Source organism: Monodon monoceros, unplaced genomic scaffold (genome assembly GCF_005190385.1).
Source record: "Monodon monoceros isolate NGI ecotype Baffin Bay Population unplaced genomic scaffold, NGI_Narwhal_1 Super_Scaffold_21, whole genome shotgun sequence".
Lineage (NCBI taxonomy): Eukaryota > Metazoa > Chordata > Mammalia > Artiodactyla > Monodontidae > Monodon > Monodon monoceros.
In genome coordinates, this window is record NW_021703778.1 from 103,146,224 (window position 1) to 103,167,664 (window position 21,441).

Genomic DNA, 21,441 nt, shown 5'->3' on the forward strand with positions numbered 1-21,441 from the left:
TTCAATGGAAAACTATCACAGGTGTAATTTTTAAAAACTGACATATTTCAGAAGCCATAGTCTGCTCAGTGGAGAACAGACTTTGGGGAGCAAAGGTAGAAAGTCAGAGAAACCTATACAGAGGCCTTTGTAATAATTCAGGCTTGGACTAGGGTAGCAGTAGATGTAATGAGAAGTGGTCAACATTCTATATATTTTTTAATGGTAGAGTCAACATTATTTCTTATAGGAACTGGATTTGGGGTATTAAAGAAAAGAGATGAGGATGAATCCAAGATTTCTGATCTGAGAAAGTGGATGTATGGAATTGCTTCAACTGAGATGGTAAAGGCCATAGGTGGAGCAGGTTTGGAGTAGTTTTAGGACTCCTAAATTAAAGATGTCCATTAGATATGGATGTGGCAATGCTGAGTGGGAAACTGGATACAGTCTGTAGTTTCACTCTGAGATCCAGGTGAGAGATAAATGTGAACCCAAGTTATGTGGGATCTTACACAATTTTAGAGGACATCTTTGTCCTCTACATTCAAAATTATAAAGATAAAACTAGGTAGAGGGCCTTGTAATAAGCCTGTGCAGGTTAGGAATCTTAAGGCTTAAGCCTTCATTAGTTCATAGTAAACCTGCCTCTCGTTGGAAACATAAATTTTGCATATGTCAGAATATAAAAGCCAAGGTATTATATGAGGAGAAAGAAAACTATATACCCAGAAAGAGTTTCAAGTATTAAGACCCAGATCACTCCAACATTAAGAGGGTTGATGGGAAGAACTAGCAGAGGATTTTGAGATGAAGCACAAGGTATGACACAGGAGGAAAATCAAGGTTGTGCAATAATATCCTAGAAGCCAAGTAATGAAAGTATACCAAGAAAGTGAAAGTGACAAATTATAACAAATACTGCTGATAGGCCAAATAATACGTAGATTGAGAACAGACAACTGGAATTAGCTATATGATCATCACTGATGTCCTATGCAAACACAGTTTTGGTAGAATGGAGGCAAAAACCTGATAGGAGTGAATTTAAGAAAAGATGGGAAGACAGAAACTGGAAAACAGAGAGTAAATAACTTTTGTGAGTTTTGCTACAAAGGAGTATAAGAAATAGGGCATTAGCTGGTGAGGGAAGTGAGATTAAAAGAAGTTTTGTTTCGTCTTTTAAGATGGGAGAAAAAAAACAGATGTATGTATGCTGATGGGAATGATCCTATAGAGGTCAGAAACTTGAAAGATAAAGGAGAGAGAAGGTAGAATTGTTGAAGAGATGACCTTGAGTAAAGGAAAAATAATAAGGTTTAATGTGCAACTGAAATTACTGGTTTTAGATAGGAGCAGGGAAAGTTTATGGTAATAGATGAGAGGTAGAATATGTGGGTATAAATGAAGTTGTGATTTTGTACAATTTTTCTTTTTATTGCTTCCATTTTTCTCAGTGAAGTAGGAAGTAAGATCATCAGCCGGGAGTGAGGATGGAGCAAGAGATATTGGGGTGCTCAGGGACAATCCTTAGATGGCCCCATGATCTCTGCTCCCTTGGTGTTATGCCTTGTATAGTTTCCTCCATTTAAGTGTGAGTAGAAATTGTAACCTGATTTCTAATCAACAGAATATGGCAAAGGGATGGAATGTCACTACTCTGATTAAGTTACACTGTATGGCAAAGGATGTGAGAAGTCACTCCTGTGTTTAAGTTCAATAAGACTTCATCTTGCTAACACACAACGGAGAGAGAGAGATTTTCCTGTTGGCTTTGCAAGACGCAAACAGCCAAACTGTGAAATGCCTGTAGAGAGGGTCACACAGCAGGGAACTTGGGCAGCCTCTATATTCTGAGAGCTTCCTCTTGCCAACAGCCAATGAGAAGTTGGGGTCCTCAGTCATACAGCTGCAAAAAACTGGATGCTGCCATCAACCTACATGAACTTAAAATCGGATTAGACTCCAGTGAAGCCTCTAGATGAGAATACACCCCAGCCAGTACTTTGATTGCTGACTTGTGACTCTGAGCCGAGGACTCAGCTAACAGTGCCTTTGACTCTTGACTCAAAGAAACTATGAGATAATAAAGGTGTGCTGTTTAAGCCCATAAGTTTGTGGTAATCTTTTATACAGCAACAGAAAACTAATTAAAGGAAAGGAGACAAGAATTTATGAAACAGTCCTCTAAAGAGTAAAAAAGTAACTGGGCTTATGATTACCTGACAGAATTAAGGGTCCATTTGAGATCTGTGTTCATGAAATCAAAGTGGGACCAGTGAGTTCTATTTGTGTTTTTCTGTAACTATACCAAAAGTGCTATATGTGAGTATGAGTTATCTATTTTCATTTGTTTTGTATATTTTGATATATAATTTCAAATTAGTACATAAATAAATATATATAAAGCACATATTTCTGAAACTCTTTTTATTCTTTTTACTTTTCCTGAAATTTGAGAAGAATCCCAGGAGAGCTAACAATCAGGAATCTAAAATTAAGAATTTAATTATTGGCACCATTGACTGATTAACAAAACCATTTTGTTGAATCTTGAAGTGACTGAAAAATGTAGCATCGATAACTTAGAACTGATCAAATACAACTGATTCTGTTTTTTATCTTAAGTTTATAAACACATTGATTAAGACTCTAATTCTATTTGTATCTTTATATTTGCTTCTTAAAGTTCCACATGTAAAAAGTGTCAAACCTGCACTTTGCAATATGCAATGCATGCAAAAAAAAAAAGTGTAAGTTGTGAAAGTATTAGCCCTAACCTTTCTTTCTTAATAGGAAAATAATAGCAATTTGATTTATAAGTTAGACAACAAGTAACTCAGTACTCTCACTAGGGAAGAAAATAACTATAGAGCATCTTAAGCTATCCTAAAAAGCATACAGACACTTTGTATAGAAATATTTTAGAGTTGAAAAAGCAGCAATATTAGTGTCACAGAATCTTTTTTTAAAAATAAAACTCAAACAGTTTAAGCTGTTTTATGCTATATTATTTACCATCTTAAAGAATAATCTTTCTTTTTCATTATCACTTGAAAGAAATTTCAGAAAATATTAAATAAACATAACCTAACATTTATATGGTGAGTAGTACACTCTAGAATAGCACTGTTCTAAGAATAGTTAATGAATTTATTATCTGAATTTCACAGAAGGGGAAACTGAGGCCCAATTTACTCAGCAAGTGGCAGAACAAGGATTTGATTATAGGAAATTAGGCTCCAGTCTTGACTTTTAACCACCATTCTATAAAGCTTCTCATATGACAGTCCTTCAGTTTTCCAGGGGAAATTATTATAGACCCATAACACTGTAGTTACAGTCTGTCAGTCTGATCTGTGAAAACAGTCTGACCTGTGGAAACATGAGGGTAGGAAAGTAAAATCCAGTACGTACTGAAACATTATAGTCATTTTTAAAAAGAACAGAAAAGATTTTTAAACGTTGAAACTGCAGATAAAACTTACTCTTTAATGTATTTTCTGTGCTTTTTATTGTTGGGTTTTCTAAATGTTAATAGTCCCTTAGTTCCTTTTATTACATTAGTTTGTAACACAAACTATTTATTCTAAAGAAAACTCAATCATAACTCATTTAGCTATTATAGATGAAATAACACAAGCAGTCGTCTAGATTGCTTTATATTGGTTTATGAAAATTCACATGGAAAAAGTCTGCAGTTACTTTTAACAGCAGAGGGTATCAGATTAGCTATAACACATAAACAATAATTTTAACACAAAACTGGAGACATATCTGCTAAATTGCTGGGTAAGAATAAAGTAAACTTATACCAGAAATGAACGTTATATTATTATAGGTTTAAGAGTCTATTTTAAGTATGGAGAGTTTAAGATGATCACATTAAAACCCATTTTTCTATCTTGGTTACTCTTACAGATCTAAGTCAATTTAGTGAAGCTGAATTAATTAGGACTATCCACAAGAAATAACTGTGAGCTATCTAAAGACTGAATAAACAGCAAAAACCAAATTATCTTCTGTCCTACAACATTAATAGAATCTATTGGGAAATACCGATAGGGAATGAAATAATTACACACTACTAATAACATAAAGATGAAAGATAACTACAATTCCTTCAATAAATTTAAGGATTTTGTTTTGTTCTTTTATACCTTGCCTCATGTTATCCAGGAGATATTATACTTCTTTGTAGAAGAACAGAAGAAATCAAAGTATAAATAAAACACATTTAACAAACATAGCTAGAACAGTGAACAGAGTATAAAACCACAAATGACTTATTATTTCAAATGAGAAAAATATAATTAGAAAAATATCCAAAGGTGGATGTAGTAACATATCTAGAGGGTAAAAATATTATATTGTTAGTAAATTTCAACAAGTAACCTTTTTAAGAAATCATTTTATAAAAATTCATGTTCACATAAAATAAAGAAAATACAAATCTAACTTCAAAGACAAAATTATTGAGATGGTTTTTCTCTCTAGATCCAGAATTTTTTACTTTTTACGTTGAGAAAAATCACTTGTTTTTATTACTGTTGTACTCATTTGTCTTGTTTTTATTTGGAAAAGAATGAAGTACAAGAGAAACATTAAAAACATAAAGTCAGTTGTTTTCACAATAGTTTTCTATATCATATAATTAAAGCTCATATAGGAGATAAGGTATGAGTGAAAATGTATATACACTTTTCAACTTCATGCATCAATAATACAAGCTTGGTTCTCACTTTATGTAGTACCATTACCTTCAAAGACAAGTGCTGGGTTTCATCACTAGAGATGTGTACTTTTTTAACCAATTTATTGGGGCTAAAATGTGAGCATTATAAAGTATTTTTCTTTGAAGGGAATACTACTGCATAAAATAAAAATCAAGCTCCTACTATAGAATAACATTCTAAATGTTAGTTTTGCTTTCAGTTATTTAAAATTTTTTCCTGAGGTTGCAAAGGTATTAGAATCCATAAATGAGCAAAATAATTCTGATAGCCTTATATTAGATCATATTCAAAAGCCACATTTAATATATTTAGCAAATATAGTTCAAAGTTAATAATTTATTTGTCAACTGTATGAAAAATATATTAAAAACATAAGCTCTTGTTTAATATTTAAATAATCCCATAAGGCCTTGTATTAGTAAAAAAGTGGAAATATTAAGGAAAATAACATTTCTCACCTAAATGAAGCTCAACTCAGACAAAATGAAAATGTGTTTAATCATTTTAATAAATATATTTTTCAACATTTGTCATGTTAAAGTACAGTAAGGCTCTGAATTACATAGAATATTTTAGTGATTTCCTTAAATGTGCCAAAAATAACTACATTTTTGAAGAATGTCCTACAAATATTCAGTACCAAAACAATCAAGTCAAATTAAGATATATTTCTAATTGCAAAGTTTGCCACTCCAGCAAAGAAAATGCTATTATTAAATTCTAAGAAAGTACCATTTCCTGAGTTGTTAAATAGCATTAAAATTATCACAAATACCAATTTCCAGTTACTTTTAGATTGCTAGGAATGCTTTTCATCAAAAGTTTAAAATTGTTACACAGTAAGGCATATCTGAAATAAAAAACAAAGAAAAATGCATTCACATTTAAAGATATACCTTTGCTCAGTAAGTCATCTTTATACATTTAATTTTTACATATATGATATTCTTAACTTATATACCAAGAATCCTAGGGAGAAATAATAAGGGAGATTATAAACACCAACTCAATAAATAACCCTCAAAGCTCATAAAGTCATAATTTTAGGGGGAAAATCCAAAATTCTAGTAGTCTACCATCTGAATATATTTTTGTTATCTAAAGCTAAAAATGCATATAAATTTTCAGGAATAACTGATATTTCTTTCTCAAGTTATTTGGAATCTGTTCATGGTGCACATATGTGAATGAACGAATACATCCTTAACCCACCAGTATCTTTTTCTCCAGTGTGCAGGCAATCACCCGTGAAAAGTATGGTGTAGATGACAGGATGATACTGTACCTGATTAGCTCTGGAGGTGGTCATGGGATCAGATGGAGAGGACTTGGTGGTAGTTGGGGAAGATGGCAATGTCTGGGAATAAAGCAGTTCAGGAGCAAATCAACCTTTATAAGCCTTAAACTGATTATTTAAATAAAACAAAATAAAATAAAATGTAATATAACGAGAACAAAATCCTATGAACAAATTTTTCTCCTATTCATTCAAATTTAATGGAATTTAAGATCAATTAAGTAACTAATGCATGTAAATATGCATGCATAAGCATGTAAAAATAAATTCATGACTTGAAATCATGATGGTGACTGATAAAAATTCACATGAGTATTAAAGGTATCCTGACCATATTCATGAATAGTAGTCTCTTTTCTTTCCCTCTTGTTTTCTTGGGGGAAAAGAGATCTCAAACAAAAATTCAAGAAATTTAATGAGTAAAACTGAAAGTCATTTTCCTATCAATGAATACAGTCGGGGGTTGAAAGAAGTGGTGAAATGAAGTTTACTTTCGCATAAAAGTATCCACCTACTTAATATGTTGAACATCACCAACAAGTTGATTCCACATGAATTTAGGGTTCCATACTTAAAAGCAATTAAATTTGCTGTTCTGAGTTCTTAATATCACATTATCTTCTAAAACATTAATTTTTAATAAATTTAGAGCCCGTCTGAAAATGTAAACATTAACCTCATATTAATAAACAAGTAACTAATAGCATTTTAACAAATTGCCATAATATTTTTTATCATTTGTGTTAAACACTAGAAATTTATATAGATAAGGGGTATAATATATTATAGCATCATCAGTCTGTGTTGAAAATAGGTACAAAAATATTAGGAATCAAATTATTGTTCATTTCATTTCTAAACACATATACAAACTATATATAAAATATGCCATATGAGACCATAATATACTTAAGATATTTTAAAAACTTCTCATGTCTAATAGAGTAACCTTAATGTGTGTGTAACATGTTAAGATGTTATCTTTTTAAAAAGGTATATTTTCACTCAGCAAATAGCATGGCTTAAGTAGCACCCTCAATAGATAATATTTCTTAATACATGAAATGGGGTAGTTTTATAGTACAGACAAAATTCTATATGGACATTATGTTTTATATTAATATATATCCATCAAAATTACTCACATATGAGCAAAAGCATAACTTTAAAGGTTCAGCAGTGTCAGGAAAAGCAGATGAAATTAATTAATACAGTCATATTTATGCATTTAATATTTCAAAAGTCCTAATTAGGATAGAATAAAGCATTTAAGAGTAAAAGAAAGGATAAAAAATTCACAGGCTCCTGCTTAACTCACTGTTCTCAAGTAACAAAGTAAGACTGATTCTAATATCAGATCACGTTTTAAACAGTCCACTCCTCTAGGGATTCTTGATTCTTAAGTTAAAACCTAAGATACTTTGAGGAAAACTAGACTTAATGTTGAGTCATACCAAGATTTTTGTTAAATCATACTTTAAAAGGGGAGAGGAGCTACATTCAGAAGTAAAACCTCACAAAAGAAGAAAAAAACCCTTCGAATCCTTTGTTTTCTGTTTTTGCTATTTGTAATAAATTCATTTTACAAAGTCATTTCTCCAGAGAGACTTTCATTTCCAGTCATTAATAATTGCCCTAATATTTTATTTTCCATGCAATACTATGCAGAGACATACACTATTGACTTTGGGCTACTCTTGTACTATGAACTGAAGAGTAAAGGTTTTATTTTCCCACCTCTGGTTACAGTTGTTACTGTACAGATTTCCTGGGGGTAGTTAACATATATTTAAGAATATGTTCTTTACTAATCTCAGAGTGATTATGAGACTGCTGACTAAATAGATGTGAGATAAATCTAGAGGCCATCTATCCCAATATAGGTTAGAAGCCAAGTTCATTAACCTACAGAAGCATGAGGTATGTGTGTTGGGCTCTTCTATTTGCATCAGGATAAAATCAACTTGAAGTATCACAGGTGTTCATTATGACATCTATCTTGCCCTAGATATGAATTCTCTTGAAATATTGCAAAGAAATATGTGGAAAAAGTAGTAATATCAAGTGACTCAGAATTTGTGGTCACTAAGATTAATATTATCTTCTGTCAATTTATTCAGTATTTTTCTTTTTACTTGGCATATATGCGAGGTATTGGGCATGTATTAATAATTGATAGAATTCATATTCATCAACATTGTCCTTAATAATTCTGATGCTGTTTCTTTCTCACAGAAATAAAAACAATAATTTTAAACTTCTGGAACAATATTAATATGTTTAAAAATCATTAAGGGTTTGGTTATTAAATATCATATTCTGATAAGTTAAGAGTTTAATGTTTTAAATAAAATGTGAAAATTAAATAAGTTTGGGCTTTAAGGGATAAGATTGTCAGAGTCTTTTGACACAGTCAATTGCATCTAAATATATTTTCTTGTTTATATTCCTAGAATAATAAACATGTAATGAAGTAAACAGGTGATGAGTTTTCTATTGATATTTATCCATTAGTCATATAGATACCCTTAAACAGAAAAAGTCTCCTTGCTTTACAAATTTAACCTATAGCAATAAAGAGAATCCAGCAAGTTTGCATTTCAGTTGATTTTTTAAATGCTGGTGGTAAAAATTGTTCTCATAAATAGATATGTGTAAATAAATATATTAACGTACTGCCTTTAGTTTAAAAGGTTCTATTAATTAGATTAAAAAACAGCTTTGATAGTTGTTCTCAACCACACAAATAGAACAGAAAAATTAGTAAGAAATACTTCAATGTACAATATGTTTGTTTCCCTAATATTTTATAAACATTTTTATTCCTATTTACTATGCAGACTAAAAGTTAAAGCGGTTTCAAGTTTAAAAAAATCATTTAGTAAAACTTCTGATATATATCTGGAAGATGTAACTAACTGAATATCCATATAGCAACAATATATTAAAATACGTTATAAATAACATTTATAAAGGATATATACTGCTAAAAACTTTTTTTATATTTATCTATTAGTGATTATGAAGGGCACAGGCATTTTTTAGCACAATTTTATCTTTCAAATGGAAAAGTATGATATTTTTATTTATATGACACAAATGTCTATTTAAGAATTCTGCTTTAAACGTTGAAGGCTGAATTACTTATTGCAGAAAAATTTGAAGTGGTTTATAATTTTAAAATAGTGGATCCTTTGGAATATAAAACAGTTTTTTAAAATTCAAGATTTAATAATAGTCATTTAATTAAATGTAGATTTCACTAGGCTCTTGGGAATAAGAACTAAAAAGTGATTACAAATTATGAAGTGCGTTTTTGTTAACAAGTGACAGTTTTACTGGACCAGAGAATATTACTATAAATAAACTCCATAATAAATAAGCTTACCTCAAGCAAATCTACAATAATAGACTGTCAGGGTCTATTATATGTATAGTGAAAACAGCAACAAACAGCAAACTTCAATTTTAATTTGGAAGGTACTACTAGCTAACTGAGTAACATTACTTGAGTAATCGCCTTCCCAATCCTTTGTTTTCAGTTCTGTTAAATAAATCTGCATACTACTCTATAAAAAATAATAGATCAGCTATTTAAATATGTAATTGTTATCTGTGGTTTTTCATCCTGACAAGTATCCAGCATTCTCCCAATGTCTGAACTATCTGGAACCACTTAGCCCTAATATAAACTCATGTTGTCTAATTTCAAAAGGTCTTTTACAATTGATTCCTATTCCATAGCTTATATTCCTCCTAATTACTATTCTACACCTTTATCCTTCTCTTCAACCATTCAATCCCATGTATTTTATCTTCCTTTCAATTGATAGTTTTTATTACTTGAAAGAAATCATGATTTTCCAGAATGAGCTTCCTTATCAACTACAATTGGCCTCATTTCAACCTGTTCAGTTTTCCAAACCACTTTTTTCCCTATCTTCTCATTCTTTTCAATGTAGACAAAATTGTGATCTCCCGTTCAAACTTCCTACTCTTCAGGGGCTAGGACCTTAACACCCTAAACTATTATCTTTCCACCACTCCTGAGTCATTTTGTTCCCTTAATGATCTCATCTGTATTTGGCCTCTCCAATTTCTCTACCTTTTCAAGCTCCTTTTTATTCTTTAACATTAGCCATTCGCTCTTTAGTAGCAGGGGTTATGTGAGTCTCTCTGGTCTAACTTGTATTTTATTCCTTTTATATCCACAATTTCAAGTCAGCAGTTCCCACACTTCACACTTTTTTTTTTTTTAACCTAACCAGCCTCTTTACCTTTAGTAAATATTATTAACAAATAACAACTTTTCTCTCAACATAGACTTGAAACTAACTTTTAGAATCTCCAATGATTTCCTATTAAAAAAATAGTTATTCTCTAATTTTTCTTTGGGTATTTGATCCTTTTTAGCATCTTTCCTTATATCGTACTTTCCTCATTTTCTCCCTTTTATCTTTATGGTTAATAAGGAGCACTTACTACGAACCAGGTATAGATCCACTCAGTTAATACTTACAATATCCTTACAGAACAGATTACTATTACTTTTCCCATGTTATAGGTAAAGAAGTTGAGGTATACAGAAGTAAAACAGCTTGTCCAAATGTACACAACTGGTAAATTAAAGAGGCAGGATTTGAAACCTGGCAATCCTATATCAGATCCTATACCTAACCGCTACACTATAATGCTTCTGACTTAGTTAAAAAAAAAAAAGTAACTGCTTCTTTATCTCTTTTTTTCTCTCCTACAATGAAGGTGTAAGTGAAATTATCACCTATACTGCAATTAAGGATCTATATTTTCAGTTTTAAATTCTCACCTATGCTTCTATCAAAGACTACTTCAAGGAAAAAACATACTATGTACAACTTATTCAACTTGCCTGAAACAAACATACAAAAATTTTATCTCACATAGATGCCTGACTAAAATTCACTAGTTGCTTCCTAGAATTCAACATTTTGCTAGGCTCAAAACCACATATAGTCATTTTAAAATTTTCCTCATTATTTTAGAACTGGACTCAAACCAGTCTCAAAGCCTCACAGATTTCACTTTGAAATATCTTTTAACTTCAAGCTTTGTCTCAACTTTCACCACCAGAGGAGATTGTGTTCATCATCTTATTCTTAAAATATTCCCTGGTCTCCTAACTTCACCCTGATACAAGACTTTCTATTACAAGTGAGGTCCTCTTCTTGGAGATGCTTATTCAAGACTCTGAGAAATTCCAGAAGAGAGAAATCTATTGGATTTTGTTTAATCAGCATTACTCAAACTTAGAAGCCATACAGCTCAGTGTTAAGATCAATTACCAGTTACATTTCCTTGGGTAAGTTACTCAAATTCCTTTAAGCGTCAGTTTCTATTTGTATAACATGGACTCTACACCTGCCTCAGAAGAATTTTGGAAGGATGAATGAAAGGTGATAATAAATGTAAAGTGCATAGTACAACGGCTAGCACAGAAACAGAATAAGCACCATATACATCACTGTTACCAGTATTACTGATCCTTCATTCTTGACCATAAAAGTGTTTTTCCTGGCAAAGATTAACATCCCCTGGATTTGCGGGTATTACATAAAAGAAGTTTTAAAAAATATTATTTTATAAACCTTCAAATCTAAAGATCTGCATAGTAGATTACTCAGTAAGTGTCATAATTCTCTTCCTCTCCTAACAATAGGTGTTCCTACAAGCACTCTAAGAATCTGTGTGGAGTTTTAGCACAGAAGAGAACAAAGGGTAGAGGTGCCTCTTTTTTTTATTCCATAACCTTCCAGAGAAATTAAAAGGGCTCTTTTGGAAAATATTAGGAAGAATCAGTAGTCTACAGGATACCCTTTGGCCAGACATCCAAGACTCTCCATTATCTGGTCCCACATGGCTTATCTAACATTAATTTCCTCTAAACTACAACACAGATATTCCACTTCTGTCAAGATAATCTCTTTACTATTTAACAATTATGATGTCTTTCTCCTCAAATCCATATTGCTTCATCTGCCTAAAATAAGCTTTTTTCTTGTTTCTCCTCTAATCAGGCAATTCCTGTACAATCTTCAAGGTCCAGTTCAAGTCTTCACCTATTTTACAAGACCAAATGTCACTCTAGCCTACATTTCTTTCACACTCCTCCAAACTTTTATACTACATTGTTTATATTGTAGTTTTGGTATATAAATACAGTTTTATATTTTTATTAGTTATTGTAAGTATTTAGGATCTCTCATAAACTAGCTTGACAGAGCAAGGGCTACGTTTTAATATATTTTACAATTCACTAAGAAGGCATTTAATAAACTTATGATTGAATGAATAATGAACAAATTATGTGCTAATTTTGCCAATTTTTCATGATGAAAGTAGAATTCTTTGAGCTAAGTGAGATTTTTGGTATCTTAATTTAATTTTTACATACAAAATAATTATTTAAATGCCTGTAACCACTTCTTTTTAATGTAGATTTTCTTAAAAATGCATTTGAGCCAAAGAGGAAAAAATGCTGAAAAACTGTAATAGACAAAGGAAGTTAACAAATGCCAACTATCTTACTGATTTGTTGTTTCTACCATGTTTTGGGGTTCATTTATTGACTCATTAGGTATAAACAACCATACTTAGAGGGGGACTTGAGGGACTTACAGCAACAGGAAATGTTTCAATAATCCCGTGAGGAAAAAGAAGTAAAAAGTACAAAATTCAAAACATAAAAGGTGGAAATGAAAATATGTACACCAAAACATCTGGGCTAAGGCGTGCCCCAGGAATGAGTTCAGAGCTTCTAGGTAAACAAAGTCTAAATTATTTGAAGATCACTGAAGGTCTCTGCTATTTTCATTTCCTGAAAATAAGAAATATAATGTTCTATGTTGCAATTATATGTTTAATTTTGGCTTACTGGCTCTTGCTGCATATCTGTTTCTTAGTATACTGACTTGTGAAATGAGCACAATGGTGTTATGTACCTTATAATCTTCTGATATTAAGGCTATAAAACAGAGGATACATACTTTGATTATTCAATAAATATTATTATTATTGTCATTTTGAATATATAAAATATTGGAGTCCCTCTCTATTAGCAAATATATATTTGATTTAAATAAAACAAACAAACAAAAAAACACATTTGAGAATAAAGAAGTGAATAGTTCACATCTAATATCTAAATTGGATGTAAGGCTGTCATGCTAGATATCATCATGCTTCCATATGAAAGACTTGTGAGACCAGTATGTACTGCTTTCCTAAGAACTTATATTTGGTTGAGATTTCATTAAGTCAATAAGGTTTCATTTGGGGAGAATATTCTGGTTCATGTAATTTATTCAGAAACCAACTGTATCTAGATCACATAATTCAGAAAATAATATTTTATAAAAGTCATAATAATATATGGTATAAAATTCTAACTTTTAAAGCAAGTTTTATTCATTTAGAACTAACTCTGACTTCCTATTTTAAGTCCAAGTTACATATTAATTATACTTTTTGTAGTAAGCAAAATCTTAAATTATCAACCATAAAAAACAATAGATATGTAGTAACAAAAATTAAGAAAATATAATTTCAGATCCAACATTAATTCATTTCTATGCAGAAATTACATTTTCCAGTTCCAGAAATTCTTAAAACTCAAATTTTATTCTTTGCACAATCTTAACTAGAAGAAAATGTTTAAAAATATTTTAAAGAAGTTATTTTAAAAATTAACTTCAGAATTGAAGTCCAAAGGGAATGTAAATGTTATGCCATTAGTTAAGGGAAAGACTACCATTTTAAAAGAAATCTTATTATTATTCTATGTACTAAAATTTAAAAAAATATATAAACATTATATGAAATACGTTTTTATCTATTCTAGTGTAAAATAATTTATTTTAGAAATAATTATTTTATACTGGATTACCAGCATAATTTCTTCAGAAATAAAAGCATGGTAATTTAAATTTATATACTTCACTTACTATTTAGACAATGATCGAACAAAAAGTATTACATTGTAAAACAGGATACCTAGAAAGTTAGAGAATCCAAAATTGAGAGTATAAATAACTCTGTTGATCTACAGTATGATAAATCTCTCTTCCAGATTTTTTGAGTAAATTTTTCAAATTTTACATTTATAAGAAACTGTTTAAGTATTAAATATATTACCCTACTAGATGTAGTGTACTTCTTAATAAATCTTTTAAAATGATACTCTATTTCACATTATTTATTACATGAAAATATTAAATAATCAATAATAATTTCAATGCCATGAATGTCTACAAAGCTTACAAATGAATGCAAATACACAAAAGTAAATCAATCACCATTATTTTTTACCACTTATCTTGAATTTAAATAATATTATCTGAACAAGGCAAATAAAAATAGAAATGAACCCAACATTTTAAAATTCTGGCTTTCATAAATCTTTACTGAGACTGGGTATACAACAACCTATAAATCTCATATCGCCATAGAGAAAATTAAAGTTTCAACAATGACTCATAGACTATTATTTGATGGTACTAGCTATTTAGTATTATAAAAATAATAAAAATTCATTCATATCATTGTCCTGAATATATTGCCAGTGATACAGTACTCAAAGTATATTTTATGTTTTACTTTTTTAAAAAAATCAAGATATTCACTGCCTTCCCTAAATGTTTGAACTTATAGAAATTACAAAATAAAGGGGAGAAGTAATAGGCTGGATTAAAGCAGAAAGTCAATAAACCTTCAATGGCACTTCAGTGCCAATTCTGTAAATTCTTAGACCCAGGAAATTGTAACCTAGAGGTCTTTAAACTCATACTTTTAGAATTTGGATAAAATCATGGTACCACTTTCAAGGCATCAGTTTTTAAATTATCCTTTGTATTCACCTAGCACAGATAAAATAAACATTTCAAAACTATAAATGGCTGTGAAGAATAAAAATATCTACCTGTGTTTAGAAGTTTAAAATATTTACATTCTGCCATGTATAAACTAAAAGATACTTCCTTGAAAAGTTATAAAGGGTTACAAATTAAACTATTTTGACACTGACAAAGAGTATAAAATGAACGATTTTATATGGAATAACAACTACCCACTCATGCTTTAAACATGGAAGGACTTTTTAAAATGGTAATTAAAAGAAAATTGAGTCTTGGCCCATAATTTGAAAATATATTACCTAATTATTAATTGCTATGTTTGTATTTAATTAGACAGCCTTATATTTATCAATATATTGGTAAAATTATAATAGATTCATAACACTGCCTAGTATAAAATATTTTTTTCAACTCAGAAACATGAAATTAATAAGATTTTGAGCTACATTTCAAATTTATTACAATGAACATAAATATTCTGTGAACTAATGAATAATACATTTCTTTTGAAGTCTATCAATATGATCACAAATTAAGCAGCTAATTATAAAAGGGCAAATGCAGAAACATTATAAACATAAAGTATCAAATAATTTTGAGGATTTAAACGAGGTTGAGGGGAAGAATTCACCTTATTTAACATTAAAGAATGTCATTTTTGTCCTACATCATGTCAGCCATTATTCAATCTTAAGAACTCACATTGTCTTTTATCAAGTAAAATTTTTGTTACAGAAAATCCCACACATTAAAAATAAACATTGGCCCTTTATGACATATATATAAATACTACACAAGTTATACAGAACATAATAGCTGATTTGTAACAAAGAACTGTTTGCTAGGTACAAAAGTTTACTTATACATATTTGTTGATAAAAAATGTTGAACATGACAAGTTAACAAAATAGGAGTTTATATGCATAATAACTATACTAAAGGCTAAAAATATTATTAAGAATATGGTATTAGGAATTTGGAGAATATAGTTTCAATGTTTATACTTTATTTAAAAATTGATATTATTTTAAATAGATTAAATTTCTATAAATTAATCAAATTTGTGTCTATAATTTTTTAAAGGGAACCATAAAAGAAATGAGTCACATAATCGCTCCTCAGTGTAACACTAATAAATGAGTAATTCAATTATCTGATCAATCTAAAGAAGAGACTCTGACAGTCTTTAAATAAATAAAAGACAACTCTGTTATGTTTTAAGTATTACTTAGAAAAAAACTTTATGTGCTAAAACTTTAAGGCTTCTTTTATAAGGAATTCATACTACACTGTGGATGTTAGTCTTTGATTTCCCAACTAAACACTCACTTGTTTGATGCGATCTGGGTTAACGGTGGTCTGGGGTTGTAGAATGCTGACTGGTTCTGTCTTGGCCACATTTTGGGGCATTTCTCGAATTTTTTCTGCAATGAATCCATGAACTGCATTCAGTGCTTCAACTGTTCCCTGGATCAAGCACACTCGTTCAGTAGTACCTGTGGATAAAAGATTAATTTTCAGAAAACTTCCCTTCTTACTTTGTATGTTCTTCAAAAATGCTGTATGGAGGTTCCTTAAAAAACTACAAATAGAACTACCATATGACCCAGCAACCCCACTACTGTGCATATACCCTGAGAAAACCATAATTCAAAAAGTCATGTACCACAATGTTCAGTGCGGCACTATTTACAATAGCCAGGACATGGAAACAACCTAAACGTCCATCAACAGATGAATGGATAAAGAAGATGTGGCACATATATACACAATGGAATATTACTCAGCCATTAAAAGGAACAAAATTGAGTTACTGTAGTGAGGTGGATGGACCTAGAGTCTGTCATACAGAGTGAAGTAAGTCTGAAAGAGGAAAACAAATACCGTATGCTAACGCATATATATGGAATCTAAAAAACTGGTACTGATTAACCTAATGGCAGGGCGGGACTAAAGACGGAGACATAGAGAATGGACTTGAGGACACAAGTGGTGGGGGAAGGGGAAGCTGGGACAAAGTGAGAGAGTGGCATGGACATATATACACTACCAAATGTAAAACAGACAGCTAGTGGGAAGCAGCTGCATAGCACAGAGAGGTCAGCTCGGCGCTTGCGAAGACCTAGTGGGGTGGGATAGGGAGGGTGGGAGGGAGGCTTAAGAGGGAGGGGATATATGTATGTATATGGCTGATTCACTTTGTGAATGGCTGATTCTGTTCTGTACAACAGCAACTAACACAGCACTGTGAAGCAAGTATACTCCAATAAAGATGTGTACCTAATTAAAAAAAAAAGGATGATATACTAATGCCAATAAAATAATATAAAATGTAGAACTCTAAATCCCCAAAAGGGTCAGCAGAGCCAGAAATCCTGAGAAGTTCTGAGTATATCACTCATTCACTGATATAACCAATACTTACTGAGCACGTATAAAAGAACTTTGGGTTAGAAACTGGTAACACAGATGTGAAGATCTATGCACCCAACTTTCAAAGCACATACTCTTACGGGCAAAAAACAGACATCAAGCCAGAGAATTACAAGATATTATGATATGAAAAATAATGGAGGTGTCTACATGGGCAGCACATATGGTTGGTCTACAGTAAAAACATCATTTAAATCAGTGGGGAGAAGGAGTCTTGGAAAGTTTACATAGTAGGTAAACTTCTGAATTTTTACCACCCTTTATTCACTTACCCTGTTCTTCTTTTAATCACAGCAATAATGCTATCTGACATTTTGTATTTGTTTATTTTTTTACTTTTCTACTAGAATGCAAGCTCTAGGAGAACAGTTAATTAGTCTGTTTTGTTTTGTGCTATAGTCTCCCCAAAGCCTAGAGCAGTCCCTGGCACATGACAGGTCTATGACAAATATTTATTGGAAAATGAATCAACCCTGCTTTTACTGATTATGTAATTTAAAAAAGATATAATATCATAATTAAAAACATTTTAAACTATTTTTAATTTGAAATTGATGAATAATTGATAAAGATACTATTAATATTATTTGCTTCATATCTGGTGAATAAAATGTAGACACATGATGTGAGACAAGACTAAAATGAAATTGGTTGGGTCTGATACACAGGTCCTTTAACCCATTTCATACTTTACAGATATACCTGAAGGCAATAAAAACAAATGATTAGCTTTTCAGACTATTTTGAGCCTCCCTGCAGCATCCTGATATTAAACTGTAATCTTCTGCTGAGCAGCCCAACACAACAAGCATATAAACTTCTCAGACGTAACTATTCTTTTACTAAACAGTTATCAAAAAGTCAAAAGAATGGTATTTTAAAATTTATAAAATATCTGTTTTTGAACTAATATGAAAACTTCCAAGTACTTAGCATGTATCCTCTTCATACCACAGTTTCAAAATTCTAAGCCACTCTATAAAATATTTTTAAAGTACATTTTGAAGGACAAAAGTGTGAATCTACACATTAAAAAAACTGCATGGAGTTTACACTGCTTTAAGGATTAACTGCCACATAAACCATTTTCCTAGCAGTTTTAAATGTTTAAAAGAATAGTAAAAGATTATCACTCTTACCTTTAGAAAATTAGATCACAAGAATTAGGAGCAGAAATAAAATAATATTTTATGAATAATATTATATGAATCCACCTAAATTAAACTTTCCTGTTTTAAACAATGAAGATGCAAATTTATGAAAAGCTACCATTTCCTAATTTGTACAAAATATTTCAATAGAGAGCAATATCTTTCAATTGTAAGGATGGAGACAATCTGAAAAACATACCGTGAGTGTGAAAGCTTAATATTTCCTGTTTCTCCTAATCAGCTTTTCTCATCCTTGAATATCTTTATGTATCTATTCCTGGGTAAAACGATCTAGTTTATTAGGGATACTCTAGGGAGTCTTTACAAGGTTGTATTAATTGTCCAATAACTGACTAGAAAGGATGAGAACTGATCAATGTAGCTCATGCAAAGTGTTCTCATGGAAGTCAGCAGACAATACAAAACACAGATCAGATTACATTCCTGCTTTTGGAGGCAACTACGGAGTGCTCTTTTGGGGGCGCCAAGACAGAAAAGGAAATCAGTCAAACCTCAACAGAGATTTGTAAAAAATAAAACATGGTACTAAGTAACTAAAGGGACTATATAATCCATATTGCTTTTAAAATTCAAATTTAACAGAATACATACTGTGTCAGACAACACAATAACCCCAATACTCTTCAGACTGTATGACTAACAAGTAGTAAATGGAAATCACTGAGCCATAAAGAAATATGATTGTCTAAAACTAAATTTCACATAGCATGTATGAGACAATCTGGAGATAGTTTACAGGTCCAAAGTTGCAATAAATATTCTTTCAAGATTAAACTATACCACTACCATTAGAACTACTACTACTACAAAAAAAAAAGGAAATTGTAATTCCACCAGTGGGAACTGCTGCAATCCTCAGAAGAGATGCTGTCATATTCTTCTACTGGCCTCTAAAGGACTTTTCACTTAGGTAACACAAAACTATAATTTTTAGGAGAAAGTCACAAAGAGGGAAGACTGTCAGGTATAGGACCAAACTGTGTAACAAAAATTAGCCTATAAATCATAAAAGTTGCTGTTTTTTGTCATTTTACAGGCTTTTAGGGCCCATTAGTGTCTAAACTGAACTGCGAGTTATTTATCATTTTGTTTAACAGCAGCATTTACTTCTCTTTGCAACAGACTAGCACCAAAAGCTGAAAAATTACATGAAAGTATATGCTTATATTTTTTATAATGTAAAGATACAGGTGTATAAGACACCATTAATTTTAAGGGAGAAATTAGAAAAAATTAAAAAATCCCTAACAAGTAGGGTCAAATATAGGCAGTGAAATTCAAAATAGCTTTAAGTTCCTACTTCACATGCAATATCATCAACTGAATATGCATGTTTCTAAAATTAGGTACAATTATAAGATTCCAGAGTAAAATTCTGATATACATTTAATAAAATAAAACCACTCTGTGCTACTATAACCTTGGACAAGTCGCTTAAACTGTTCCTCCTCTTACCTAAGGCATTCTATCACCTGTGCAGTGGACCCCATCCCCTCTTAACTACCAAGACCAGTGTTTCTCCAGGTATCATAATTTTTCCTTTTCTATTAGATCATGCCCATCAGCAGAAAAACATGTTATAATTTCTTCAATTTTTAAAGATCCCTCCTTTATGACAGAAATAGAAAATTATCCTTTGGTAAAGCAAATGAAATAACTGATTTAGGCAAAGGTCATAAAATCATAAGATGAAAGGTTAATGGGCAAATTTCAGTGGAAACATCTGGCAGTCACCAACTGACTTCACTGATCAACATTAGCATAACTAAGAGTGTGAAAATCAAACATACGCCTCTTGTCGTGATGCAATATGAAGCAGAGGCCACCAACTATAAAGTATGTATCCCAAAATAGCTGCACCTAAATCTAATCAAACATTTAGCACTACGTAACAGCTTACAAACAATACTGAAAACGGAGAAATAAATTAGATGACCCATGAAGAAGAAAAGATACAAATCAAGAATGTAAGACAGGCTACAGGACAATTAATCTAGTTTCATCAATATAGGAAAGACTGTTCTCTAGACTTAAAGAGTCTTAAAAGATACAACGATCAAATATGAATCAGAATTTGGATCTAAATTCAAACAACTTCTATTTTAAACATAATTGTGGCAATCTCATAAAAACTGGGTATTAAATAGTATCAAAGAATTACTGTTAATTTTAATAGGTGTGATTATGGCATCAGGTTGTGTAAGAAAGTGCCTTTTCTCTCTTTTTTAGATGCACATTGAAGTATATACAGCTAAAATGACTGGGATTTGCTTCAAAATATTTTTGCAACAACAAAAATGAGTAAATGAAATACATATGCCAAAATCTTCATATTATTAACAAACATGAAAGAGGTTCTTTCTTCTATGTATGTTTGAAATTTTTATAATAAAAGAAAAACACTTTAAAGCCCTCCCTGACCTCATACCCGTCTTCTGGTTACAGCTCAATTTCCTTATCCCTCAAAATTCCTTGAACAATTTATATAGATATATCTCTTCTTTCTACTTCTTCACTACCCATTCCTTTTTTTCTTGACTCTACTCCAATATGGCTTTTGTGCCACCACTCAACTAAAACCACTTATCACAGCCATCCATACCTTGGTAAATCCAATCTTCATGTCTTTACATTGTCTGACCCATCAGCAGCATTTGACATAGTTGACCAGTCTGTTCTAAAAACACTTCATTTGGATTTCAGGATACCATATGGCCCTCATTTAATTCAATTCATTCATTCATTTGACAAAAATCTATTGATTCCCCACTAAATGTTAAGTATTGTACTAGATACAGCAATGACCAAACAGGCAAACCTGCTTTCATGGAGTTCTTACTCTAGTTCATGCAGACAGATACTATACATAAAACAAATAAAAAATATAGAGAGAGAGTATGAAATGAAATTAGTACTACAGAAAAAGTTTGAGGACA

At 31.1% G+C, this 21,441-nt stretch overlaps 1 protein-coding gene across 1 annotated transcript in view; it reads right to left on the reverse strand.

Moving 5' to 3' along the window:
• The window catches only part of NOVA1 (NOVA alternative splicing regulator 1), a 139,231-nt gene that overhangs the window by 15,955 nt on the left and 101,835 nt on the right, over positions 1 to 21,441 (reverse strand). The window contains 2 exon segments of the mRNA XM_029238841.1: positions 6,001 to 6,072; positions 16,230 to 16,396. Of these exon segments, the coding sequence (XP_029094674.1) occupies positions 6,001 to 6,072; positions 16,230 to 16,396 (239 nt within the window).